Source organism: Vicia villosa, unplaced genomic scaffold (genome assembly GCF_029867415.1).
Source record: "Vicia villosa cultivar HV-30 ecotype Madison, WI unplaced genomic scaffold, Vvil1.0 ctg.001781F_1_1, whole genome shotgun sequence".
Classification (NCBI taxonomy): domain Eukaryota; kingdom Viridiplantae; phylum Streptophyta; class Magnoliopsida; order Fabales; family Fabaceae; genus Vicia; species Vicia villosa.
Window position 1 is genome coordinate 63,052 of NW_026705724.1, and position 18,576 is coordinate 81,627.

General features: G+C 31.8%; 2 protein-coding genes across 2 annotated transcripts; one reads left to right on the top strand and one right to left on the bottom strand.

The window, feature by feature from the left end:
• The first annotated feature begins 4,325 nt into the window (after nt 1–4,325).
• On the top strand, nt 4,326–5,343 carry LOC131636547 (heat shock 22 kDa protein, mitochondrial-like). The gene is made up of 2 exons (XM_058907160.1): nt 4,326–4,693; nt 4,773–5,343. The coding sequence occupies exons 1-2, from the start codon at nt 4,486–4,488 to the stop codon at nt 5,174–5,176; spliced, it is 612 nt and encodes a 203-aa protein (XP_058763143.1). The 5' UTR covers nt 4,326–4,485; the 3' UTR covers nt 5,177–5,343.
• Nucleotides 5,344–5,885: 542 nt separating this feature from the next.
• LOC131636549 (pectinesterase 31-like) lies at nt 5,886–17,364 on the bottom strand. The gene is made up of 6 exons (XM_058907162.1): nt 17,035–17,364; nt 16,834–16,938; nt 7,120–7,197; nt 6,777–6,964; nt 6,404–6,577; nt 5,886–6,280 (listed from the first exon to the last, which is right to left on the bottom strand). The coding sequence occupies exons 1-6, from the start codon at nt 17,356–17,358 to the stop codon at nt 6,118–6,120; spliced, it is 1,032 nt and encodes a 343-aa protein (XP_058763145.1). The 5' UTR covers nt 17,359–17,364; the 3' UTR covers nt 5,886–6,117.
• Nucleotides 17,365–18,576: the final 1,212 nt, after the last annotated feature.

The window sequence follows — 18,576 nt, forward strand, 5'->3', positions numbered from 1 at the left end:
TTGGTGCTTGATGGTCCCTCTTATTGATGAGGTGAGTGCAACACCATAAACAAAACTTCCAAGTGAAGCTCTTGATTAGTGATTGGGATATGAATGATATAGGATCTTAGGGTCAAAAATTGGGGTATGACAATTAGACTAACAATTTTTTCCTAGATTAAAAAATATGTAACAAGAAAAATATTTAACCTAAAGATTTTTGAATATATAACTAGTCACTTGAGTTAGGATGATCATGGATGTGTTTCATAGCTCTATGCTTAGTTACCACATTACACTAATATTTTTTTAACAACAAATTAAAATAGTATACTTGTCCACATACAACATTTTACTTTTTCCTTTTCTAAGTTGAATGATTGGTAGTAATTTTCATATTAATTAATTATGGTTGGTTTGAGTTGAGTTTGTGGGTAGTAAATTGAAAATCCGATACCGAACCAATTGTCATTGGATTTGATTGGTTTGGTTTGGTTCTTGTCCGAATTGAAAAAATGTCCAACCCAAACACTATGTTTTGGTTCGGATTCTGGTTTGGTTCGGATTTACCCGAACCAATGAACACCCCTAGTTTTTTTTAATTAAAATTAGTGGGAATTAGATGTCGACTCCCTTAGACGATGCCCAATATTCGCCTGGGAATTAGAAATAGAAGATGAGGTAATTGAGTTGTGTATTAGTGTAGTGGATTAATGCTGCAATGCGACAGAGCGAGCAAATCTACAAAATTAGCATTCCAACGCCTAAGTTAATGAGAGAATAAGAAGTAATGTGTGAGTTAGGATGGATATATCAAGAGCTCTTAAATGACGTGTTTTCCCCTTATTTATCAAGAGAGATTGAAATCGTTTGCGCGTGGGACATCGTGATGTGCGAAGAACTGTCTGATTGAATTAGAAAGCGATTGTTGCATTGGAGGGCGAAATTGTTTATTTTTAGTCAAATTGAATGTCTATTTTTCTACAAGCCTTTCCACTTAAATTCTGATCTTGGATCTTTTGTCTTGAGCGTTACAGTTGGTCTAAAATAGTTTATATCTTGAACTTCTAGTTTGACAAAGAAAAAAATGGATATTGCTAGGTGGTGCTCATGGGTGCGAGTCGACCCACGAACCCGCTAATCCAAATGAACCAACCCACAAATTATGCGAACCCGTTCATTTACGGGTATACCCAACTCAACCCACAACAACCTATATAGTTTTGGTTTGAGTATCGGGTTTGAGTTTTGCAACCCGTGAATCCATTGACCTAACCCATTGATGTGACATTAGTAATTTCTTATTTTTTAATTATTATTTTAAATAAAAATATAAAATTATTATCTCAGTACTAACCATAATTTTTCCAAAAAAACTTTATTCTCCACCAACAATACTACTAAATAAATGAGTTTACGTAATTCTAAGACTAAATGTTGTTTCTTATTTTCTTTTGTATTATTTCCAACTTACATATTTCATAAAAATAATGTGTCTGGTGGAATTTTATACTATTATCTAGTGTTATGTCTTGTTGATGAATATTATTAGATATTATATGTGTTTTATCCATTTTGTGTGCTAGAAATGAGTATAAATGTATTGAATTGTGTTACAATATTTTTAAATTGAAAAAAATAATTATTTTTTAATTTGAACACAACCCACGAACGCAACCCAACCCAATTCTTAAATGAACGAGTCGGTTCATATTGATTTTGATAATAAAATTGCGGATTGAATAGTAAACTCAATCCATTAAAGTTTGAACGGATTAAATAACGGATTAGGCCAAATTTAATCCAACCCAACCGATATACACCTTACATATTGCAGTTACTCTAAGCCCGGATGGATATTGCAATTACCCTAAGCCAGAGCCGGTCCTGACTTTTTAGAGGCTCGAGGCAAATAGTAAAATGGACCTCAATAAAAAATTGAATAATTAATCAAAAAGATTTTATAATTTTTAACATATTATTATAATATAAATATGATAATATATATTTTCCATAAAAAATATAAATAATTTAAATTAAGTTTATCTACGACTTTTTCTTTTTTTAAATATTAAAAGAGTGAAAGTTGTTAGTATTAATTATATAAAGATAAAATTTTTTGTTGTTGTTAGAGTTACATAAAAATTAATTAAGAATAACATTAATATTTAATTTTTTAATATCTTATTCTAAAATTATTTAATAATATAACTATAAATCAATCCACTAATAATTATATGATATTTCTTAACCTAAAAATTTAATAATAAATATTTTAGTCATATAATAAATCTTAAATATTTAATTATAAAAAGTAAATATTAGCTAAAATTTATATTAAATAAATAAAATCAATAAAGTTAATAAAACTAGTATTATATATAATAAAAAAACATAAAACAACAAATATTTTCTTTAGTTCACTGCGTAACAAAATTATTTTTCCAGGTGTGTCCTTGATAAGCTGAAAAATTCCACTAGCCGCTGCGCTACATATAGAATATGTTCTGACTTTTTGAATTAACGTATATATAATAAGTGTTATTAAAATTCATTAAGTCCACACCCCAAAATTTGAGGCCCCTCTTTTTTTTTTTGCCTTGGACTGTGGCTCTGCTTGCCCTGACTCAGGGCCGGCCCTGCTCTGAGCCCAGATCTATCACAGTAAAAAATATGCGATTTATTTGAGTTAAAATATTATATACCTAAATTTATGTTTTCTTTAAACCTTTATAAAAAAATTATTATAAAATGGGCAAAAGTAAAATTAAAATATTAATTATTTTGTTTACAAAAGAAAATAAAATACTACAAACTAGTAACAAACCCGTGCATACGCACGGGTTCTGTTCGGTTACATAAATTTGGATACATCATTGATTTTAAAAAAAAATGTAAAAAAAAAAGATTAATAATTGATTATTTCATATATAAAAATATTTAGATCAATAATATATTTTTTCCCGTATACCATTTTTGGATTAAAAATATTTAATTATAAATACCATTTCTCGTATATAAAAATATTTAAATCAATAATAGATTTTTTTCCCGTACAGAATTCATTTTTGTTTAGGTATCATTCACAAAAATATTTGGATCAATAGTAAATTTCGTATATAAGATTATTTATATCAATAATAAATTTTTTCCCGTATACCATTTAAAAAAAAAATATTTAGATCAATAATATATTTTTCGTATATTAAAATATTTAGATCAATAATATATTTTTTCCCGTATACCATTTTTTATGAAAAATATTTGATCATAAATACAATTTCTCGTATATAAAAATATTTAGGTCAATAATAGATTTTTTCTCGTATACACACTTCATTTTTGTTTAGGTATCATTCACAAAAATAAGGGTATTTTGGACTTTTCCACAACCATTAATTTTCTTATATTATAGATTGATATATTTTTTTTGGAAGAAAGAAGTGAGAAAGTGATGAAAGAGAAAAAAATAGAGAATAGAGAGAGATTTGATAAGTTTGATAAAATATAAAAGTTGTATTATTTTAATAATAAAATTAAGAACTTTATGGTACAAAGACCAAAAAACCACAATTTTAATGTGGTGGCAAATAATCAAATAAGGGTATTTTGGACTTTTCCACAACCATTAATTTTCTTATATTATAGATAATAGATTTTTTTCCCGTACAAAATTCATTTTTGTTTAGGTATCATTCACAAAAATATTTGGATCAATAGTAAATTTCGTATATAAGATTATTTATATCAATAATAAATTTTTTCCCGTATACCATTTTAAAAAAAAATATATTTAGATCAATAATATATTTTTCGTATATTAAAATATTTAGATCAATAATATATTTTTTCCCGTATACCATTTTTTATGAAAAATATTTGATCATAAATACAATTTCTCGTATATAAAAATATTTAGGTCAATAATAGATTTTTTCCCGTATACACACTTCATTTTTGTTTAGGTATCATTCACAAAAATAAGGGTATTTTGGACTTTTCCACAACCATTAATTTTCTTATATTATAGATTGATATATTTTTTTTGGAAGAAAGAAGTGAGAAAGTGATGAAAGAGAAAAAAATAGAGAATAGAGAGAGAGATTTGATAAGTTTGATAAAATATAAAAGTTGTATTATTTTAATAATAAAATTAAGAACTTTATGGTACAAAGACCAAAAAACCACAATTTTAATGTGGTGGCAAATAATCAAATAAGGGTATTTTGGACTTTTCCACAACCATTAATTTTCTTATATTATAGACTAGTTAGATTACAGATGGCATGGGAAATATGTTACGACGTGAGCAGCAAGTAATTAGACGGTAGATCCTTCGAGAAACATTTACTAGACCGGAATACTCAGCTCTGGAGCCTTCTCCACATTTTTCCAGAACCTTCTACTCCCTCCCTTTCTCTTCTTCAAATATAACCACCGCTAACAGAATTTGCACCATTCATTCTCTACTCTCTTAAACAATCTTCTCTCCCAATTGTAACCCCAATGGCTTCCTCTCTTGCACTCAAGCGATTTTTCTCCTCCCCCCTTCTTTCAAGGTCTCTTCTCCTTCGCCCCGTCGCATCTTCCGCTTGCCGATCTTTCAACACCAACGCCATGCGCCACTACGATCAACACTCCGATGATGACCGTAAAGTTGATGTTGATCGCCGCTCCTTCCCCCGCACTCGCCGCGATGATCTTCTTCTCTCAGGTAGTTGTTATCGCTCTCCCTCTTCTGTTATGTGTTGATTTGATTCACTAGAATGTAACCTAATATTGATTGATTTTAGATGTGTTCGATCCGTTTTCTCCACCACGGAGCTTAAGTCAAGTCCTAAACATGGTGGATTTACTGACGGACAATCCGGTCCTTTCTTCTGCTTCGCGTCGCGGTTGGAATGCGAGAGAGACAGAGGATGCTCTGCTTCTCCGTTTGGATATGCCTGGACTCGGTAAAGAAGATGTCAAGATCTCCGTGGAACAGAACACTCTTACCATTAAAGGTGAAGAAGGTTCTAAAGAAAGTGAAGAGGAAGAAAGTGGTCGTCGATTCTCTAGCAGAATCGATTTACCAGAAAAACTTTACAAGATTGATGAGATTAAAGCTGAGATGAAAAACGGCGTGCTCAAGGTTATTGTGCCCAAAATGAAGGAACAAGAAAGGAACAATGTCATTAACGTCAAGGTTGATTAGAATAATATCACATTTTACTCGTTTTTCTTTTTGTACAAGCTCTTGAATCTAGATTTTGATGGATCTAGAATTGAACACTTCAATATTTTCTTGTTCGCTATTGTTAATTACGTCATGTTTTCACTTTGAAACTGCGTGATGAAATGAAATCTAATATGCTTCTTCTACACTATCTTTTCTCTTTAAAAGAGGTTATGTATAATGGCTCAATAACGAGGAACACAATTATTTTTGGATAAATTTCTTTACTATCTTAGAATCTTTGAATAATCTAGTTCTTTATTACATAATAATGATGATAAAAATTAGACAATCATTCACTAGTTTGTTAGGTGGTTATTAAACTTTAAGATTGTTAAGAGTTAGTTAGAGGGAAGAATATCTTCTAATTGACTTCACATCTTTAGATCTTTAGCTATCACGTAGATCGTTAGATCTTTAGCTATCACGTAGAGCTTCATTTTACTATAAATATACGGTTTTTTTTTTATAATCAACTATGTATTCGAGAAAAAGTACCGAGGGGTACTTGAAGCATACAAGAAAAAGATAAAAACAATCCACTCACCCCAGCAACTCTAAAGAAACTATAAATATAAGTTGATAATATGGCATCACATGTCTCTTAATCTCTTTAATCTCTTTGATTAATTCAAACGGAAAAAAGTATTGTAGGCAATTACATCAAATTCTTTTTAAGAACATTTCTAAGAAGAGTAAAAAAGACTAATATTTATAACTGATGTTATAATTCACTCTTCCTATTCAATGTATTATATTTATGAACAAGAAATTATTACAATAATGAGGTAAGTTATAACACCTTATTATGCTCACTCATGCTTGATTTAAAAATTCAAATATTTTTAAAATTTGTATTTTATTTTAGTTTTACACTTTGAATCACATTCATGACGTCTCAAGTGTCCTAAACATAATTCCTATGCAGAATATGGAATCCTTAAAGCCATTTTTTGAGCTAGCCAAGGTTTTTGTGGTTCTGGATCAATGAAGCTATGCATCAGAAACTGTTCAACTTCTTTATCCTTTAACATCTTAGCCCACTTCACACGTTTCGATGGAACAAAACCCAATCCAAAACACCTGTAATTTCGACATAAAAAGAACAAATGCATTTTGTAGTTTGAAATGAGGTTTTATTTATTGACATAGTCTTATATTTAGTGGCAAATAATATATCATAACGATGGACAAAGAGTTATGGACCTGTATTCATAGAAGCATGCACTTGTTTCATTTTCAACATTCCCCCAATTATTCCAGCCAACATGTTTTATACATTGATCCATATAAGTAAATGCAAACACCACTCTTCCATAAGGTCCCCATGGCCTTCCAAGATATGTATATGAACTTCCTCCATTTCCCGTGATAACACATCTGCAATGACACAAGGACCCATGAGACTTTGGATCATGGTTCGATAGGCTCAATCATGATCGAACTACAAGAACTTTTGTTTTAACATGATTTAATTCTTAAAATTATTATCGATTTCAGTGTGAGTCTAGTATCTATATATGTGTTTGTGTTAGCGTTTCATAGATCATAAAAAAATTATATGAACATGGATACATACCTCAGGAATACAAAACCAGTTTTTTCATGTGGAGATTTCCTACTTTGTGCAGTTATGAATCCCGCAGACTTGCAATGAATATGACAATGCTCCAAGAGTGCAGTGCTATTGCCAAAAATAAAGTCCACACTTCCTTCAATATAACAATCTCTCAGATATAGTTTACCATAATGCAAATACAGTGTGTCCTGCATCACATTAACAAGAAAGAAAATTTTTATTCCCTTATCAAATTGGTACTCTTTAGTCTTTAGGGAGTATTTGAGATTCTCTAATTTTAACTTTAGCAAAATACAATATAAAATTAATTCATTTTGCATACTCTAAAAGTGGAAGTACGTACCTGCCATCCAAGGAACCTGCAATCATAGAATGCACATCGATCGGCTGTTATTCTAACTGCCACCGCTTGTCCTGAACCCTGCCATGAAAAAAACATAATGAGAATGATCAATACATAAGAATGTGGCAATTACATTTAGGCCTTTATATTAAAAAATGTCTGCATAAAGCTTATGATGATACAAATTCGTATGTATATTCAGAAAGTAACTTTAACAAACAATCAAATATATTTGAAAATATGACTAATAATAAGTAAGTTCCAATTGGCAATTGATATTTAAAAAATTATCTAGTTTAGGTTGCGAAAATGGAGACCTATCTAGCCCTTAAGTCTTTGAGAAGTTGTGGAAAATCAATACAAAATTTCTACTACACCAACCAACCAAACAAAGAACCATATCAAGAATCACAATGACAAAATATCATGGATGTCAAAAGAACAGGCTTGTTTATTTGCTGCATTATCATCGACTATCTTCATTCACATCATGTCTCTCAAATCAACAAAAACAATATGGGAGTATTTTAAAAGAGAGTATTATGGAAATGAGACATTCAAAGGTATGCAAGTTATGTATCTTATTAAGGATTTTGAACTACAAAATAGGAAGGATTTAGAAACCATTCAAGGTTCCAATTTGTCTGAATCAAAGATAGTTGACTTTTTTAGTAATAGTGTCTGAAAAAGTTTGAAGCAACCATTATAACATTGGATAATAATAAGTGTTTATGCACAAGAGAAACTAAGGGCCATGAGACAAGAAATAGATGTTTAGGGAGCAATTTAAGACAAGCATTAAAAAGGAAGGAAAATATGAAAGAAAAAAAAACAGTAATTTTGTTGCAACCGAAGATTCAACTGTGAAGAATAGCCTCATCTTGACTTTGGCTAGAGTTTTGATGAAGAAAAATATATCAACAAAAGAAGAAAAATAAAAAGTCAACAATGATCATTAAAGAAGAAAAAGATGAATAAATGAACGATAAAGATAAAGACAAAACTGATCATGACAAAATGGAAAAGATCAACATTAAACAAAGTTAAGATTATATTTATCTTTTATATATCATCAATTATTTTATATATCACTTAAAAACTCACAAAATATCATTCAAAATTAGCTTAAAATGTTTTCAAAGATTGTACATAAAAACCATTGAAGTTCTGCCTTAATAAGCTTATTTTAGTGCTGAAATAGAATGGTATTCTAATACTAGTGTGAATTAAAAAAAAAAGTAGAATGTGGTATTTGAATACCAGCTGAGTCGATGTGTTTTTTTATGAGTCAGAATCATTGTTTTGAATGACAATCCTTCATGGAACCGTTTCTAACTTACGCAATTATTCATAGAGGTTTTTAGAAATGTATATTAAGCATCATACACTAGAAAATAAATTATCAACTTTCAAAAACATTGATTAACCAAGGTAAAGGAGGTGAATTCCGACTTGATGAGAATGGTGTGATGAGATTTGGGAATATCGTGTGTATTCCAGATGTTCTAGAACTTAAGAAGAGTATTCTTGAAGAGAAACATAGAAGTAGTTTGAGTATACATCCAGGTGCTACGGAAATGTATCAAGATTTGAAGAGATTATTTTGGTGGCCCGGTATGAAGAAAGATGTTGCTGAGTTTGTTTATGTTTGCTTAACTTGTTTGAAGTCAAAGGTTGAACATCAGAAGCCTTCCGGGTTAATGTAGCCATTGAACATTTTAGAGTGGAAGTGTGATAGTATTTCCATGGATTTTGTGACGGGTTTGCGGAAGACCGCTAAAGGCAATGATTCTATTTGGATGATTATGGATAGGTTGACTAAGTCGGTTCATTTCTTACCGATGAAGATTAACCATCCTATTTCTAAGTTGACTGAGATGTATATTAAATAGATTGTGAGATTGCATGAAATACCGTCGAATATTGTGTTTGATAGAGATCCAAGGTTTACGTCGAGGTTTTGGAAGAGTTTACAAGATGCTTTAGGTACTAGTTTGAGGTTGAGTTTGGCGTATCATCTGCAGACGGATGGTCAGACCGAGTGGACTATTCAATCATTAGAGGATTTGTTGAGGGCTTGGGTGTTAGACCAAGGAGGAGCTTAGGATAGCCATTTGCCATTGATTGAGTTTACTTATAAAAATAGTTTTCATGTGAGTATCGGTATGGCGCCGCATGAAGCGTTGTATGGTAGATGGTGTAGAACTTCGTTGTGTTGGTCTGAATTAGGCGAGAGTGTTGTGCTCGAACCTGAGATTATGCAAGAAACGACTGATAAGATAAGGATGATCCGTGAGAGGATGAAAAATTCTCAGAGTCGTCAGAACTCAGAAGAGTTATCATGATAAGAAGAGGAAAGCACTTGAGTTTCAAGTGGATGACCATGTGTTTATGAGAGTTACTCCGGTAACCAGTATGGCAGAGCTTTGAAGTCTAGAAAGCTTACGCCACATTTTATTGGTCCGTATCAGATTTCAAAAAGGATAGGTGAGGTGGCTTATCGGATATTGTTGCCGCCGTCGCTTGCGAATCTTCATGATATGTTTCATGTATCTCAGTAGAGGAAGTATGTTCTGGATCCTTCACATGTGATTCAGATGGATGATATTCAGGTGAGAGATAACCTGACTGTTGAAGTGTCACTAGTGCGAATAGAAGAACAGGAAGTGAAGCAATTCCGAGGCAAAGAGATTGCCTTAGTGAAGGTGCTGTGGGGTGGACCAGCAGGTGAAAGCCCGACGTGGGAGGACCAGATGAGAAAGTCTTATCCGTTGTCGTTTCTGTCAGGTAATTTTCAAGGGCGAAAATTCTTTAACTGGGGGAGAGTTGTAACACCCCGATATTTTGAGTTAATTATTCAATTGAATATTTGATGTTTTGATGTGATTAAATGAATCACGGTGATTTATAGTTGATAATGTGTGACGTGTGATGTTTATGTGACGTGTGTGGGGTAGTAGAAGTGAGGTGTTAATTAGAATAATAATATAATAATAGTCTAATTAGAATTGTTATTATTTAAATAAAATAAAATAAGAGATAATATGAGGAAGAGTTAGTAAGGGCATAATTGGAAGTTCATAATAAGGGTCCTAAGGCTAACTAGGTAAAAAGAGAAATATGAGAGAATTCCATTAGTCGTAGAATTTTGGAGAAAACGAGGAAAGAAGAGAGAGCTAGAGCAAGGAGAGGAGAAGATTAATCGTAGGAATTCGAAAGGAGAATCTGTTCGACTAATAATCTAAGGTAAGGGGGGTTACCCTAATTATTATGTTTGTCTTAAGGGATTGATAACTGTATGTTGGCTTTGGGTTGGAATTTTATGATGAATTTGATGATATTGATGAAATACCATGATGAATTGTTTGGATCGCATGATGAATATGATGTATGATATTGTTAATTGATGTATTGGTGATTAATAACATGATTTAGACTCAAATTTACCATTATTGAGGATTTGGAGGTCTAGGGTTTGATGAAGAATGATGGATGTATGATGAACATGTATGTTTTTGTGATTAGAATGATTAATCCATATTAGAACTAGGATAATAGACCTTAAATCGCAGGAAATTATTGATTAAAATAAGTTTTTGGGCAAAGGATTGGGTTTGGTATGATGCTGGTCGCACATGAATTTTCTATAAAACCACGAAGCCCTCTTAGCATGGTGAAGCCTGATTAGCATGCTCCTAAATATAAAAAGAACCTGATTACAGTAGAGAGCCCGATTAGCGCGGTATAAGCGTGCTTAGCACGGTCCCCTGTAAATGAAAATTTATATTTTTGAAAAACGATTTCAGAATATGGTAACTTATATTTTATTATAATTTCAGAGAATTTTCTGGAATTTACTGTGCACATCTGGGTAGGTTTAGAAGGCATTTTGTATGGAACTTGATGTTGTGAATTCTTGTGTTTCTATACTTGATTTTGGTGAATGTTGTTGTGTTGATTGATAACATGATTAATTGATGTATGTGTGATGTGTTGGACAATATGTTTGTGATGTTGTATGTTGAATGATGATATGACGTTGATGAATACATGAATCATGATGCCATTTTGACTAGCTGTGATCGTTGATTTTGTGATGTTGAGCATCATGCATTCATAGCATATTTGTAGGAATAAAGTCTAGTGATGTTATTGGACCTTTGGTCCAGTGTTGTCCTTAATATTATTGTGTGGATTGAGTGCAATTTGTGGATGTGCTCCGGTTCCAAACGGGAATCGATCCTATGGTTGAGATCTTTGGAGGACGATGACGGAGTCATCAGTGATGAATTGGTACCACGTGCATGAGTCCATTGTTGTTGCATTGCATTGTTGTGATGATGGATGACTTGATGATATCGATTATTTGTGATGTGGTGTGCCTAATTGATAATTGTGATTGAATCATAAGGTGATGTTGGGAATAGGTGATGAGGTGCAGGTGTGAGTAAGTATGCGTATATGATGGATACGTTGTATCAGTATATGTAAGGTTGGTTATTTGTATACAACTACTATATCTATTCCTTATGTCTTACATAATGATTATGAAATACTCACCCTTTCTGTTTGAATGTTTCCTCCACGTGGGTAGCGCGCAGGTAATCAGGAGTAGTCCGTTGAAGTTTGAGGATAGCTTCATGGCGTCCTTTTATCGTTGTTTAGATTGAAAGGAGTCTTGCTATGATATGTAACATCGGGGATGAGGTCGTTATGTTTTGAACTATTATGTTCTCGTTGATTATTTGAGTTGTAACTCATACACCATGATGTTTAGTTAATGTTTATGAAGTTTATTTTAAAGATGTTTTAGATTTTGGATTCCGCTGCAAAGTATTTGAATAATTATGTTGAACTGTCATTCGATGTATGTTCTAAAATTGATTGCAACCCGTGTTACGAAGCAGGACTAGTTATTATGAACTCTTTATGACGATGTGACACCCTTGTTGGTGATTTTATTTGATGTTATTTCGTATTATAGTGCGAATATTCTTTGTGAGTTAGAAGGGTGTTACACCTCTCATTTTCACTCAACCATTCTCCTAAGGTTTGTATAATTACAAAAATATATGAAGTGATAAATCATATTTACAAAGAAAATACTCTACCCTTCTAACTTAGAAAGATAACATTGAAATAAAGTAATACAAACCCAAAAAACAAAAAGACTCCATGAAAGCATTAAAACACCAAACTTCAAAATACAAGGTCTGCATCTTCATAGGAGGTTAAACACCTCCTTAAATAGAAACAACATCCAAGATAAAAGCCTAGTAGAGTTTTTGTACGAGAACAACTGAACTCCAAAAAGTGCAATAAATATCACTCTTCATAAGGCCAATTTTAAATATTGATTAAAATAAAATATTAATTTGATATAAATAGGAAGCTAATCTCTCTATAAAAATATTTAGAATAAAATATTTTCCATATAAGAATGTGCTTTAAATCAAATCCTTGAATGAAGCGAAAAAGAAACAAATTCTAATGGCACGAGACTCAATCCCTTAACACACGCGCGACAAGTAAGAAGCTTGAGACAAGATGTCTCACTTAACGTTAGAACATCTTGCTTACAACAATTGCACCATGACGCCGCTCAAGACCGAATGTCTCGTATAAAGTCAGAACCTTAATATCTTGCCTACAAATTTTTTCCAATCTCATGTAATAAAACCAAGATAAATGTTGATGGATCCATCGACAAACACTTGGCAAGGGTGGTTATTAAATACTACACTCATATTTTAGGAGTAAACTACTCATACACATTTTCACTAATGCTTCGGCTAGATGCCTTCAGGTTGTTGCTTGATGTTGCAATATAAATGGGATGGAAAGTATACCAATTATATGCTAAATCAACATTTCTAAATTGTTTCTTGAAAGAATAAATCATCATTAAACAACCCAAAATCTTCATGAAAAAAAAGCATTAGAAGACAGGTTTAACTTCTCAAGAAGGACCTTGATGGATTAATAGAAGCTTCAAAAGTCTAACTTCTCAAGAAGGACCTTGATGGATTAAAAGAAGCTTCAAAAGTCTGGTGCAATAAAGTTGATAATCATTTGTTGAGTTTAGACTTTTTTAAGAGTTTATCAAATTCCATTATTTACATTAAGCAATATGAGGCTGTTATTCTTATTACTCTGATTGTGTTGATTATCTTTTGGTAATTAAAAATTATGCAACTTTGATTGATGAATTCAAGATGGAAATGATGAAAGTACTTGAGATGAAATTTTTTATACTGATGGTTTTTATCGGAATGAAGATTAAGAAAATTAATCCTTCCTATGTTGCTTTGCTATGAATAGCCAGTCTCAATTCCGGATGAAAGGAGAGGATTATGTTAGGAAGTCAGCAACCAACATAAAACTTTATCGAATCTATATGACATGGATCAACTACATAATAATGTAAATTCTAGGTCGTTGCCTATAAGCAATCCGTTATATGACTCGAGTATAGTGTCAAATGAGAAAGGGTTTGTGCATCTCCACTTGGACGTAGTGAAAAATAAGCAAGAGTTCCAGAGAGGCGGAGTCGATTTGGATCATGGAATATAGGCTCACTTATTAGAGAATATATGGAAATAATGGACACTATGATTACAAGGAAGATCAACTTTATGTGTCTATTAGAAACTAGATGGACAGGTGAAAAAGCGAAAGAATTAGACAACTCAAAATTTAAGCTTTGGTACACCAGAAATGTTAGATCAATAAATGGGGTTGAAATTATTATGGACAAAGATATTGTGAATGTGAAAGGAGTAGGAGATCGAATCATAGCCTTGAAATTTATAGTGGAACAAAACACCTTTAATGTTACTAGTTCTTATGCACCTCAAGTTGGCTTACCATAATACCTTAAGATAAAATTTTGGGAGGATTTATAAGGTTTAATTCACGATATACACCAAGGAGATAAATTTTTTCTAGGAGGTTATTTAAATGAACATGTAGGAAGTATAACAAGATGCTTTGAGAGCGTGCATTGGGGCACGGTCTAGGCGAGGTAAATGCAGAACGTAAACCCATCTTAGAGTTTTCATAGGGCTTTGGTTCTTACTATAACAAATACTTGGTTTAGAAAAAGAGATGGAAATCTTATCACATACAAAAGTGGGTGACATGTTCTCAGATATATTTCTTTCTCATTATGAAGTCCGATAGGAAGATTTTGTTGGAAATTAAAGTTATTCTAGGAGAGTGCTTGACTACGAAACATAGAGTATTGGTTATGGATGTAAGAATCAATGGGAGAGCTAAGATAAGAAGTCACATGGGAATGTCACTGATCAAGTGGTGGCATTTGAATGGTGAAAAAGAAGAAAGTTTCCAACACAAGATCTTGGAGCGAGGGTTTGGACAACCACAAGGAAGTGCTAATGATATGTGGAATAAGACGACTCAAGATATTAGAAAAGTGGCTAAACATACGTTGGGAAAATTAAGAGATTTCGTACTTAAGGATGAAGAACCGTGGTGGTGGAATGATATTGTTCAAAGTAAAGTTAGAGTTAAAAATGATTGTTTTAAAGAATTGTCTAGGTGTGAAAATGCCGAAACTTGGAAAAATATAAGAAAGCTAAACATGAGACGAAGAAGACGATAGTTAGTGAAGCAAGAATCCAAGATTTTGATGGATTATACCAATCTTTAAAAACAAAGGAGAGAGAATATATATATATATATATATATATATATATATATAGGCTTGCTAAGGGAAGAGAAAGAATGTCAAGAGATTTGGATCAAATGAAGTGAATTAAATATGAAGAAGAAAAAGTCTTAGTTCGAGACAAAGATATAAAGGATATGTGAGAGATTTATTTCTACAATTTATTTAATGAAGAATGTGATATCTCACTGGACTCTATCATACTTGACATTAGAGAAGATGACTGAAATTATAATTACTACTGTGAAATTCAGAAACAAGAGGTAAAAGAAGCCTTGAAAATGATGAGTAACTCTAAGGAGGTTGGACCAAACGACATACCTATTTAAGTGTGAAAAATTCTTGGAGATAGAGGTATTGAGTGGCTTACCAAACTCTTTAATGAAATTAAAAGATCAAAGTAAATGTCGGATAAATAAAGAAGAAACACTTTAGTTCCAATCTATAAGAACAAGGGTATATACAAATTTTTGAAAATTATAGGGGAAATTAATCATATGAGTCATACAATAAAGTTATGGGAAAGAGTGATTGAACAGAGACTTGGATTAGAGACTTAATTCACTGAGAATCAATTTGGTTTTATGCCTGAAAGGTTAACCATAGAAGCAATTTGTCTACTACCGACATGTGATGGAGTAGTATCAGATGGATCATCAAGACTTGTACTTAGAGGTGAAAGTTGGAGACCATATCATTCATCAAGTCACACAGTTTAAATAACTCGGGTCCGTAATACAAAATGATGGAGAAATAAAATGAGATGTAATCCATCGAATTCAAGATGGATGGCTGAAATGGAGGAGGGCTTCAGGGATTTTATATGACGCAAAGGTACAACTCAAGTTGAACGGAAAATTTTATCGGACTGCGGTTAGACCTATGATGTTGTACGGGAGAAATGTTTAGCGAGTAAGAATCAACACGAGAATAAAGTAAGTGTAACAAAGACTAGAGTGTTGCGTTGGATATGTGATAAGACTATAGAAGATAGGATTAAAAATCAAAATATTAGAGAAAGTGTTGGAGTAACATATATAATAGAGAAGATGGTGAAAAATGGACTTAGATGGTTTGAGCATGTAGAGAGAAGACATGTAGATTCGGTGGTAAACACAGTAGATCATATAGAGAGGAGTTAAACAACGAGGAAGACCTAGAAAAATTATAAGAGAAGTTATTAAGAAAACCTTCGAGATTAACGATTTGGATAGAAGTATGGTTTTAGATATAATATTATGGCGAAAGTTGATCTATGTATCCAACCCTACTTAGCGGGACAAGGCTTAATTGTTATTTTTGTTTGAGATTAAAAATAATCAAGACAAAGTTTTCATTTGCCAAAAGAAATATGAAAAAAAATTTGAAGAGACTTCGTAAAGAAGATTGCAATTCAATAAACACTCATATGAAACGAAAAGAGAAGTTGAGCAAGGAAGATAAAGTTGTAAAAGATGATGAGGCATACTTTAGAGTTTGATTGGGGCCTTATATATCTTATAGTAACAAGACCAGACATCTTAAATCTTGTGAGTGTTTTATGCGATTCATGCAATGTGCAAGTGAAATTCACTCGAAAGCTGCTAAGAGGGTGATTAGGTACTCAAATTTAATCAAACTTGACATCAAGTTTAAGAAAAAAAGGAATTCAAATTGGTTGGGTTCTCTAACAGTGTATGTGCCTTCAAATTGGTTGGATCATGAATTTTTTATAGGATTCAAAAAATTGAAGAAACAATTGTTCAATATACCGCTAAAGTAGAATTTGATGTTGCTAGTAAGTACTATTGTTGTATATCAAACTTTGTGGCTGAGGACCTTGAGGAGAAAAAAAAACACTAACATCTTTATAGATAATCATGCTGCAATAGCTATTTTTCATAATCCAATTTTTCTCATAAAAACTAAACATTTCAACATCAAGATGTTTTGTTTTAGGGAAGTGCATAAGGACTGGGTTGTAACTGCACTAACTTTACAAAACAGCAATCAAATTTAAAAGCTTAAAAAACAGCATGATATACCTCAGGAGAAGAATTTTCAAACGTAATATTCTCAGCAATAAAATCTTCTCCTTCCACGATAGTACTTCCACAACCAAAAGTCCCATTCCCTATCACCTTAGAACCCTACAAGAAAAATATTTTACTAATCATCATAGCATAACACCATAAAAAACTAACAAAAAGTTTGAATTTTGACACAATCCCATTTCATGAACCTACTTGATGGTGATCAATTTTATTGGCAGTGTTGTTCCATGTCAGAACAGTATCGCCAGGAAACAAACCAACGAAAGTGATGAAGTTCTTAGTTTTCGGAACATATAGTGGCTGCCGGTAGATTCCCGGTGATATCCTTATCACCGTTCGGCAAGTGTTGCGGAGTGGCACTGCATCAATGGCTTCTTGTACCGTTCTGTAGTTTCCAGTTCCATCTTGCGACACTGTCAGTATAAGAGGTGCCATATTATTTGAAACTATTGTTTTTGTGTGTGTGTGAGTGTTTGTGAATTGTTGTGAATGCTGAATATGGTTCATAGCGGACATAAAACGCATAGAAAGAAAAAGACATGCAGACAAAGCATCTTGGAGAGATAAGAGATTCTTTTATGCTATGTACTATTTTCTCTCTTTTGTTAAAAATAAAATAAATAAATAAAAGTTGTGTTTTCTTTTTCTTTTAAGCATGATGATATTTGATAGTTTTTTGTTATTGTAATAGAGTTGCATTTTAGTATTCATAATCATGCATAAGCTAATATCATCTAGACTTTATGATGAAACTCTATCATGTTTAATTCATGATGAGAAACAAAATAGAATCTGAGCAAATATTTTCGTTTTTACCTTTTGGTTATTCAATTATGATTCAAGTTGGTTTAAGAGCGAGTGCCTCAATTTCTGCATACATGGCCTCAATCCAATTATTAGATTTAACTAATGGCTTGCATCTAGATGAATCCATAGCAGTGGTAATATCAAGTCTGAGGCTAATATGTTTAATGATAACTAGACTAAAACCCGATGCAATTGAAAATTAATTAATTTGTTTTTTAATTAAATTTATGTTACTATAATGAATAATAATTGTGATAACTATATGAATTAATCACATATATAAAGATATATATTTTATTTCAAAGAAAAATACATACTTGTAAATTGAGAGTGACATCTATAATTTAATTTTTGCAAACATAAATAATTATAAAATGGTTTTTTGTTTTGTTTTGATTTTCTGGCCTTTTGTACTTCTCTTTGATTTAGATATTTGATTTTAAGTTGTTAAATGTATTTATTTCTTAGTGTAAAACTAGTAGGAAATCCGTACACTCGCACGAGTTTTGGTGTGAGTTGAATACATATAGTATTAAGTAAAAAAATCGAATTTTTTTTTATATGAAATTGAAATATATAAATTTTATTGTTTAAACAAAACTATTAAAAGTACTAAAACAATAGTATTAAATATTATTTAGATTCCACCTACTAAACATGAATAAAAATAATAGACAATTGAATGTATGTTATGAAGTCCAAAAACAGAATGATCAAAAAGAATTTTATTTAATGTTGAACAAAAAATAAATAAATAAATCGTGTATTTGCGTGGATTTTTGTATGGTTACCTGTGCGGACCACGGACATGTGAACACTTTGTCATGAGAATTCAAACAAATTATAAAATATCAAAATATTATTAAAAAATAAAAAATCAAAATTGTATTAGAAAAAAATATATTTATATAAGGTTGATAGAGTTGT